General features: G+C 37.5%; 1 protein-coding gene across 1 annotated transcript in view; it reads left to right on the forward strand.

Annotated features, from left to right (window-relative positions):
• The window catches only part of LOC140237208 (alpha-N-acetyl-neuraminyl-2,3-beta-galactosyl-1,3-N-acetyl-galactosaminide alpha-2,6-sialyltransferase-like), a 78,638-nt gene extending 68,521 nt beyond the window's left edge, over window positions 1–10,117 (forward strand). Inside the window, exons 3-6 of the mRNA XM_072317153.1 lie at window positions 1,701–1,872; window positions 5,301–5,556; window positions 7,635–7,742; window positions 9,496–10,117. Coding sequence (XP_072173254.1) covers window positions 1,701–1,872; window positions 5,301–5,556; window positions 7,635–7,742; window positions 9,496–10,075 — 1,116 coding nt within the window. The 3' untranslated portion in view covers window positions 10,076–10,117. The remainder of the gene's footprint in view (window positions 1–1,700; window positions 1,873–5,300; window positions 5,557–7,634; window positions 7,743–9,495) is intronic.
• Window positions 10,118–10,656: the final 539 nt, after the last annotated feature.

The following is a 10,656-nucleotide window of genomic DNA, read 5'->3' on the forward strand; positions in this document are numbered from 1 at the left end:
TGCATTTGATTATGTGGAAAATAGAACACCTAATTCCACTCGAAAACACCGCTAATCTTGGGGGATTGTTATCTACGGGTAAAATATTGGAGTCACGCCGCCTTCCTCTGGCTAACTGTTCTGTTTGTCTTCGTTTTGAAAACAGTGGAATAACATTAATAATATCAATGATTATGATGATGATGGTTAAACCGACACGCGATGATTAGTAATAGCATTATAATGACATGATAAATAAGGAACATGATAACAATGACAACTAAAATGATCGCAATGGTGATATTGAGTGAGGTTAATAATATATCATGATAGTCCTAAATTAATGATAGCGATAGTGATCATAGAAACCATCAATATTACATTATATTGATATTCAGTTCCCATAAGCACTGCACATGTCATTCCTTCTATTGTTACCAAAAGTTTAGACGGAAGACTTTCGATCGATTATTGGTATCGCAAAGTATCGTGAGAATGTTATTAGTGTAGAAGTAGCTCTACTTACCAATAATAATTAATACATTTAATCTTTGTCATTGCAAGAATGAATTTCTATGTTCGATCAATTCTGCAAGACAAGTCATGTGTTGTTGATTTATCTCACGTTACACAGAAACGAAACTCTGCAACACTTGTTTCATGTGTACTATTTATGCAGGTGAAGAATTGTCTTCTTGACACATCAGCAGTGTGTAATTCCATACTATCAAACCTCCCGAAGAGGGTTTGAAGAATATAAACATCCTATCATCTCGAGAAAACATTAAACAAGCTTCATGTAGATGCTCAAACTGTACTATGAACTTTCTTTTCCCTAGTGCTATTTTTCTGCCACTTGACTCGTAACTCTGTTATGTCAAATTAATTATTTGCCATAATCCCTTGTTGGCGAAAAAGTGGCCATGCGTTGGCAGCACGTAGACAAATCTCAATAATACAGGGTGTTGCATGTTCATCTACATGTTATCAATGTTTAATGTCAGTAATGGCTCAAAGTTATATTTTGTTTGACATAAATGATGTAGATGTTTACTATAGTGTGGAGATGTTAGCTTTGTGATCCTGCGATATGAGATTTGTGTGTTCGTGTCGTACTCTGATGAGCTATGAAGCATTTATAGCTTTGCATCTAAACATCCTATAAAGGAGAGGTCATCTATGGAAAGTAAGAAAGTGCATCCCTGGTTAAAACTTGCTTCATTAACGAAATTTAGATAACAGCAAACAAACATATAAGATAAAACAGGATAAGAAAACGACATGAGTGAAAGCCTAAACAACATTTTAACAAATTTCTGCAAGTGCAACCTTCAATAGTAGTGAAAGGTAATGGCACTGTTATGATAGAATATCTAAGGTTGTTGGGTTTTTTTTTTTTAATCTATGATATCTGTGTGTGTTTCCTAATAATTTTTCTCTGTACGCATGGCAATATTCGTCTGCGGACTAACTGTTATGCTCTTTTTATTTTGCAATGAAACCCAAATTGATTTGAATTGATTAACAGGAAGCTTTTGTATGAACCTGTACAGTAGTACCACTGATCTCCCCTGGAGATCAGTGAGTAGTACTCGTATGAAGATGGCGATCAATGGGTATCGATCGTCTCCCCTCGATCACGTGATTATGACGTAGCTGTCCCTTGATTTGTGATGGCACAAGTTAACCTCCTTTTTTTTCCCCTCGCTCTCTTTTTTCAGCCGCTCAATCTGCACTGCGACAGATGCTCACTCGTGTCCAGCTCGGGTCGACTCCTCAACAGCGGGGCCGGAGCCGACATAGACAACGCCGATTGTGTTCTGCGCATGAACAGTGCCCCGGTAAAAGGTTACGAGGAAGATGTAGGCGCCCACACGGATGTCAGGGTCATAGGTCAGTCTGCTGAACTACATTATTTGCATCCGGTGTCGTCATCAAAACTATAATCAGAAAGCTAGCATACATACAAATGCACTAATCAGTGAGGTGTTTATGATCTTTAAGGATAGAACATCTCGTCACATAGTTATTCCATAATGAAAAGCAGACTGACACAAAATCTTAATACTTCACCTGACTTCTTCTATCTTTTTTTTTATTTGCAGGATTTTGTACGTCAGTTAAAAAAAAATATCATATTGCCGCTTTTCGCATATAGGCCTATTTTCTACTTTTTACAATAGAATAGCCACCGCCCCCCCCCCTCCCTAAAAAAAGAAAGGAAAATAATATGCAAGCTCGTCACATAATGATGTAAAGCGTTATTCAGGGAATGCACCGTTTGCAACAAAATTTTGGGGGAGGGAGATTGTATTTCATGGTCCAGATGGATTCACTGAAAAGAGTGAAATTATACCAACAAAAGAGAGAAAAAATGATAAACTCTGACAAAGTATCTTTATTTCATTTTATTTCATTTCATTTTGTTTCATTTCCGGCCAAAGTATATGATATGACAATTGCATGTAAACAAAGTAAAGTACAATGTAACTTTTACATATCCAAATGAGATTTAAATGCACTTCATTTGTTTACAATGAAACAATTAACATACTTTAGATGAGGAAATACATGGATAAAATGTGACAACGTGAATCATGACGAAGAAAAAGTCGGAAATGTTTATTGTTGTTGTTGGCGTTGTTGTTGTTGTTGTTGCTGTTGTTGTTGTTGTTGTTGTTGTTACAGATTTCCACAAACGTCATGTCTGATAGCAGTATAATAGCATTGGCACCTACAACGTTGCAATGCACAGATTTTATAGTCACACTTAATAAACCGTTTTCGAAATGGATTATTCTAATAACGGTACTACTGTAGATTGTGTACATTGTACAAATACCACTGAATACTGTATGATATTATGAATCCGGCTCGTGTAGTGGTCCTTAAAAACGTCTGTCTGTCATTTCTTTTCCCTATTTTTGATAGCTTCATTTCAAAACATGATCATAGGGGTAAAGTATGTATAGGACCAGGCAAATCAGATTTACACAAAAAAAAAAAAACAAAAAAAAAAACATTGTTCAGGAAGACTATTATTACATACCTATAAAACGTATGTATCACTCAGAGGATGTAGTTTTGAGAGGCGGGGGAGGGAAAGGGGAGGGGGGAGGGAGTGATGGGATACGTGAGGTGTCTTTTGTAGTCCCAAGAAAAAAAAAAAGGATGGCAGCGAGACAGTAAAAAGTAAAATATACATTGTACACAGGCATAACAGAACGCTCATAATAATTATATAAACAGAATACTCACCCAATGACAAGCACGAACAATGTTCAATGATAATTCGACCTTTGTAAGCAGACTCAGAACGATGTATTTGCATTGTATAAATCAAATTCGTCAGAGCTGCAGCTTTACATGCTCTGGCACGCAATGACATTTTACGTGCCGGAGATAACGCATGTTAGCCAGAACATAGTTCAATGAACTACATGTATTTCCTATCTTTTCGGCAGTTCCGTTATTGATGTTACTATGTTGTTGTTGTTGTTGTTGTTGTTGTTGTTGCTGTTGTTGTTGTTGTTGTTGTTGTTGTTGTTGTTGTTGTTGTTGTTGTCGTCGTCGTCGTCTTCAAAAGTCCAAGGAGTTTAAAGGGGATGGCTAGTAACTGATCAGTGGGAATCAGTGGGAATGGTGGGGGATGATTGTTCCAATTCTTGTGTGATGGGATTAATTTAAGAGTATATCTATTGTTGTGTGAAAATTATTTGCTTCAGAACGGTCTCATATTCAAGTAATGTGCCCCGTCACTGTACAGGCATGCTAACCTGGAAACATTAAAGGACAAGTTCACCTTCATAAACATAAGGATTGAGAGAATGCAGCAATATTAGTAGAACACATCAGTGAAAGTTTGAGGAAAATTGGACAGTCGATGCAAAAGTTATGAATTTTTAAAATTTTTGTGTTGGAACCGCTGGATGAGGAGACTACTAAGGCTCGTGATGTCTTATGAGTACAACAGTATAAAGAAAATGTAAAGAAAATTCAACATATTTTCACTTTTTTTCGCATAATAAAAGAGCACTTGACTTGCCTCTTTGTAAAGGCAATGGGAATGATATTACCCATAACGTATGTCAGTAACAAGTCAAAGGAATGTGTATTTTTTTCAAAAAATGAAATTTTGTGAAATTCTCTTTATATTTTCCTTATATTGTTGTACGCATGTGACATCATACACTGCAGTAGTCTTCTCATCCAGCGATGACTGCACAAAAACTTTAAAGATTCATAACTTTTGAACGGATTGTCCAATTTTCCGCAAACTTTTAATGATGTGTTCTACTAATATTGCTACATTCTCTCAATCCTTATGTTAATGAAGGTGAACATGTCCTTTAAACTGCACATTACTTGAATATGAGACCATTCTGAAGCAAACAATTTTCACACAACAACAGATATATAATGTACTCTTAAATGAATCCCACAAGGATTGGAACAATCACCCCAAGCATTCCCACTGATTCCCACTGATCAGTTACTAGCCATCCCCTTTAATGCATGCATAGAATGCGTCGCCAGTCAGCGCCTGTATACAGGTGTGATCTCATGGTGGCCAAGAGACCTAATCATTACAACTTGCATGATTAATTAAACATACCATTGAGTACCAGAATCTTCATGTCTCATAATAATTATCATGGTTTGATGTTGTATCTTTTAATCACTTTTTATCATTCAGTCCTGGGATTTCATAATTCTTTTAATGCAAAACTTCGCCCCCATACTGTTTTCATGTTAGCACTTGTTTAAAGCAAGTTTATTGCTCTTCGACATTCGAGAAATGCACTGATAACGCCTTACAAAATTGCAGAGTGATTTATTGTCGTGACGAGCTACAGAGAGCCAATTGGGTAGCAGTCACAACAGTCGCAAAATAATTAATGGTCTTCATAAGAAATACTGGTCAGTATTTTGGTCATAATGCAATCACGTGACTACTGTAGCGAGGATTGAAATCGTTATGATGTGGGCAGTGACGTTAATCAGATATTTTTTACTTACTTTAGTACTAGAGTTATTGATAATTGGTAATCGTAACACATTACTGAACGGTAATAAACTAAGAAATAATTATACTTTATAACTGCATAAACTGTAAGGGGCCAGACTTGACTAGCATTCATGCTATTTTGTGGTTCCTATTATCCTCGCTTTTTTATGTAACTGATACAACTATAAACATGTACAATGATTGTTATTGCATTGGATAATTAATTAATTCATTCATTCATTCATTAACGAGGAAAAGTCCCGACAGTACAAAAAGTGAAGTGAAGAAAGAATATCTTTTTTCGTTTGCTCAGGTCATGTGAACCTCCACCGTGGCCTCATGACGAGCAACGAGCTCCGGGAAGAAATCCTCGCCAACCCGATCACGCGCACGAGTATCGTGGTAGTACCGTGGCTCTACCAGGAGCACATCGACAAGTCCAACAACAGCATCTACTCGGCGGCCCGCAACATGAGCGGGATGTACCCTGACGTCAAGTTCTACTTCCTCACGCCGGAAAAGATCAATAAGACGGAGGAACGCTTTCGCATCGAGACCGGAGTCAGTCTGTAAGTGACCTAAAGGACAAGTTCACCTTCATTAACATAATGAATAATAATAATACATATTTCTATAGCGCCGTTCTCCACTTTGTTTGAATGCTCAAGGCGCTTTACAATAAATTGTACATCAAAGCAAACAGACTGAAGATGCAAGTACATCACCGTAATAGAAGAAGATGAAGAAGCAGAAGAAAAAAAAAGAGACATGAAAGTCAGTCTTCAAAAGGCACTGGTCTTCAAAATGCACTGCTAAACAAATAGGATTTTAAATTACTCTTGAAAGATGAGTCTTTCAGCTCACGAGGAAGTGAATTCCACAGTGTTGGTCCAGCGTGAGCGAAAGCTCGTTCCCCAAAGATTTCCTAGAAAACGGAATCTGAAGTTGAGGATCGAAGAGTTCGTGAAGGTTGGTATTGACGAAACAAACAAACATTGTAATCAGGAGCTGTTCCCTCAATAACGTGATAAACCAAAAGAAGTATCTTAAACCGAATACGCTCCTGTACAGGCAACCAATGAAGACTCTTCAGGATAGGTGTAATATGACTGCGTTTACTTGACAAAGAAACAATACGTGCAGCGGCATTTTGTAGCTTTTGTAATTGGGCAATTTGTGAGTTTGGTAGATTGAAAAACAAACCATTACCGAAATCAAGGCGTGAAGAAATAAGTGCATGAACAAGTTTTTCCGTGGCAGAGCGAGTCAAATACTTGCGAATAAAACCAATATTGTGCAATTGATAACGGACTGAGAATGTTGGTGATTTGATCAGACATAGCCATGTGAGAGTCAAACATAACACCCAGATTGCGACATGACTTTGACAGAAGGATATCATTACCTACAATCGAAATAGAATTAATATCCAACTTATTCAAGTGAGATTTAGAACCAAAAAGGATAAATTCACACTTGCTGTGGTTTAGAAGCAATGAGTTAAACCTCATCGAATTGGTAATCGTAACACATTACTGAACGGTAATAAACTAAGAAATAAGGATTGAGAGAATGTAGCAATAAACACATCCTTGAAAGTTTGAGGAAAATCGGACAATCCGTTCAAAAGTTATGAGTTTTTGAAGTTTTTGTGCAGTCACCGCTGAATGAGAAGACTACTGCAATGTATGATGTCACATGCGTACAACAATGTAAAGAAAATATAAAGAGAATTTCACAAAATTTCATCTTTTGAAAAAAGTACACATTCCCTTGACTCGTTACTGACATATGTTATGGGTAATATTATTCCCATTGCCTTTAGAAAGAGGCAAGTCAAGTGCTCTTTTATTATGCGAAAAAAAAAGTGAAAGTATGTTGAATTTTCTTTACATTTTCTTTATACTGTTATACTCATGACATCACGAGCCTTAGTAGTCTCCTCATCCAGCGGTTCCAACACAAAAATTTTAAAAATTCATAACTTTTGTATCGATTGTCCAATTTTCCTCAAACTTTCACTGATGTGTTCTGCTAATATTGCTGCATTCTCTCAATCCTTATGTTTATGAAGGTGAACTTGTCCTTTAACCATTTTTGTGCCAAGGAATGTGGATGATGGATACAAAGCGATGGCGTTTATCGTGCCAATCAGCACTCAAAACACACAAAGGGTTAATACTCTCTTCGTCAGTGATGTCACAGTCACGTGACTCCAAAATGAGATTGTGTTGATCAATGATTTTTAAAAAAAGAAGAAAAACTGAATGACGTCGCAATAGCGATCTCCCTAACTTTTATTGTTTAATAAAGTCTTTCTGAACACGGAAAAAACAAAAAATAAAATGATAACATAATACAAAATAATTATACTCATTTTATGTTAAATGGTGATTCGAAGAAGATTTAAGAAGGATTCTTTATGGCAATTCAAGTCGAAACCAGGACCTGATGGGACAAATAAATCTCTTCTTTTTCTCTCCACGTCAATTGAGTTCTATAACAATTTTCAATGTTTTTACTTACCTGTTATAAGGAAATACAATCAAGAAAGTAACAGCAGTGACTGGAATGAAATTGTAAGGAGCAGTCCGTGTGACTATACAGTCTGAGGTTCTTCCTTATTTTTTTATTTTATAACATCCAGGCAGGAGGCTAAAACCTGGCTGAGTACAGGATTTGTGGCCATGCTTTTCGCTCTAGACGTCTGTGACCGAATAGATGTGTATGGTCTGGCTAATTTGGACTACTGCGAGTAAGTATAACAATTCATCTTTCCTATTGTGACATCTATTTTGTTCTTGATGCGAGATTATCAAATAGAGTGTGGGCCAACGGCTTTACAATCGTGTAGACTATGTGAGGCGTATAGAGTTGAATAGTGACTGTTGAATTATATTTCTCTATGGTGCAAAATGATGATGTTGATGTTGTTGATGATGATGATGATGATAATAATAATAATAATAATAATAATAATAATAATAATAATGATAATAATAATAATAATAATACTAATAGTAATAATAATGATAATAATAATAATAATAATAATAACAATAATAACAAATAACACAGGGGTACTTATAATGCCCAATTTCACATGACTTAATGTAGGCCTACTCTGGGTGCAGTGAAGAAAAATGACTATGTGAGGCGTATAGAGTTGAATAGTGACTGTTGAATTATATTTCTCTATGGTGCAAAATGATGATGTTGATGTTGTTGATGATGATGATGATGATAATAATAATAATAATAATAATAGTAATAATAATAATAATAATAATAATAATAATAATAGTAATAATAATGATAATAATAATAATAATAATAATAACAATAATAACAAATAACACAGGGGTACTTATAATGCCCAATTTCACATGACTTAATGTAGGCCTACTCTGGGTGCAGTGAAGAAAAATGAATTGTAAAAAACAAAAATCATTACAAGCACATGTATATGGAAATGGTAGGCCTACGTGTAGACCTATACTGGAAAGCGCTTTTAAACATTTTATGAATCTTGAGGCCCCCCCCCCCCCCCCCCACACACACACACACACACTCATACACTTTTGGCTCGTCAAAAAGGAAACGAAAATTGTAAAATGTATTTGGAAAAAAAAGCATAACACCCATGAATATCCAAAGGTTCGACCCTGTACCCCCCCCCCACAAAAACAAACAAACAAACAAACAAACAACAACAACATTTAGCGGCCCCCGTATTACCAGGTCTATAACAATGAATAAAATCGAAGTAAGATGTTCGCCAAAGCTGAATTTTTCTTTCTATGTTATACGGAAGTACTCTGACAGCAATGCACTGAGTGATTCTTCCACATCGCTCTCACATTTCAACAGAATATGCACAATGCAAACATTAACCTGCTGGAATTATTATGCCTTCCACCCGAGCAGACCACAAAATAATGTTTGTGGTTTTCCAAAACTACTTTCACAAAAATGGCTTGACAAGAAGACATCCTCTGTGTGTATGTACAAGAATGGAAGCATAATATCATCTGTTATTAAAATACGCAACAGGAGTTTGTGCACGGACGTAAGAGGAAACGTATATTGTAGAGTCGCTCTCTTTCGTGACACCGGTTTGGAAAATGACTCGTGTAAAGCTACAAGGCTGCTCATGGGAATTTGAATGTGCGTGTAAGTAGGAGAAGATGGAAGAGTGATCTTATATGGGGGGGGGGGGGGTAGAAGATAAGGGCCCACTATTTCAACAATAAGATATCAAAGTTTAAAAGATTTCAGATACTTAAAAAAAATAATAATAATATGCTGAAAGAAAGAAGAAAAACGACTCACTTGACAATGAACGTGTATACAAACAATGACACAACACAAACGGATATGTGAGTACGTTATGATCTTTTGACTTTTTTTTTGTCTGCGTCTTACTAACACTCCAAAGAATTAATTACAGTTTTCAAACAACTTCTAGTTGTATGCTTGACATTGTTGTTCTCTTTCCTTTCGCCCAGACGACATCCTAACTCCACATCACCTTACCACTACTACGAGCCGGAAATTCGCCGCGAGTGCGATTACTATAAATGGAGTGAGACGCAGATGACGAGAGGTCACAAGTTCATGACGGAAAAAGCGGTCTTTGCCCGCTGGTCGCTAGGCTACAACATCCACTTCCATTATCCATCTTGGCGTGCCACCATAAAGAATGTCACATCGGAATTGAAAACTCCGTTCCTGAAACTCTACAAGGAGGCGTTGAAGAACGGCACCCTGGAACAAATCCGTAAAGCAGCGCCACACGTACGCGTAATTAAGCGCGTGAAGGTTATACGCAGGCGCGTCAAGAAGCCACGTCCAAAAGTGGAGGAGAAAAAGGAGACAAAAGAGAAGGTCAAATCGCCAAACAATGAACAGCACGGACCAAACAGTGCGCAACATAAAGGCGATCTTAGCAGTGCTCACAAGGATCAAGATTTGGACACGAAGGCCCAGCAGGCCCACGAACCAAAGACCAATGTGAAATCTGCTGGCAAGGCGGACCCAAAACCGCATATAAGAAAGATATACGTTCACAGACCACCAAGAACTTGAAAGCATGCAACTCGATCATGACCACGATCAAGATTTCGTTCAAGCTAATGGTACGTTCCCACTGCCGATCAGATCAACTCGATCAATCCCGATCAAGCTTTTTTGGCCTGGTCGGGCTCGCTCGGCATTGGTATTCGGGGTCGATCTACCTTGATCGGCATCGCTCCTGCTTCCTTCACGATAATTTTGGACATGTCCAAAACATTCGAGTAGGAAGCCCGAACACCAACAGCTCGGGTAGTGATCGAGAAGAGATCGAGCTTATCGGGAATCGGTCGTATAGAAATCTAGTGTGGTCGGGACGGATTTTTCCCCGAGCTCAGTTCCCGATCATCTCGAGTTATACTCGAATGTGACACGATTGATGTCAGATCATCTCGATCCAGGATTCATCAGTTTCATGAGTAACTCGACCGCTGCACGACCGCTACAGGACTGCTGTCGATTGATACTCGACTAAACTCGATCATGCTTCGACCGGCACTCGATCAAATACCGAGCACTTTTTGATAGTGGTTGCAGCAGGTGCAGACGTACTTTCTTAGCACTCATTTATTGTTCATGAAAATATATGCAGTCCT

The sequence above is a fragment of the Diadema setosum genome, chromosome 13 (assembly GCF_964275005.1).
Source record: "Diadema setosum chromosome 13, eeDiaSeto1, whole genome shotgun sequence".
NCBI lineage: Eukaryota > Metazoa > Echinodermata > Echinoidea > Diadematoida > Diadematidae > Diadema > Diadema setosum.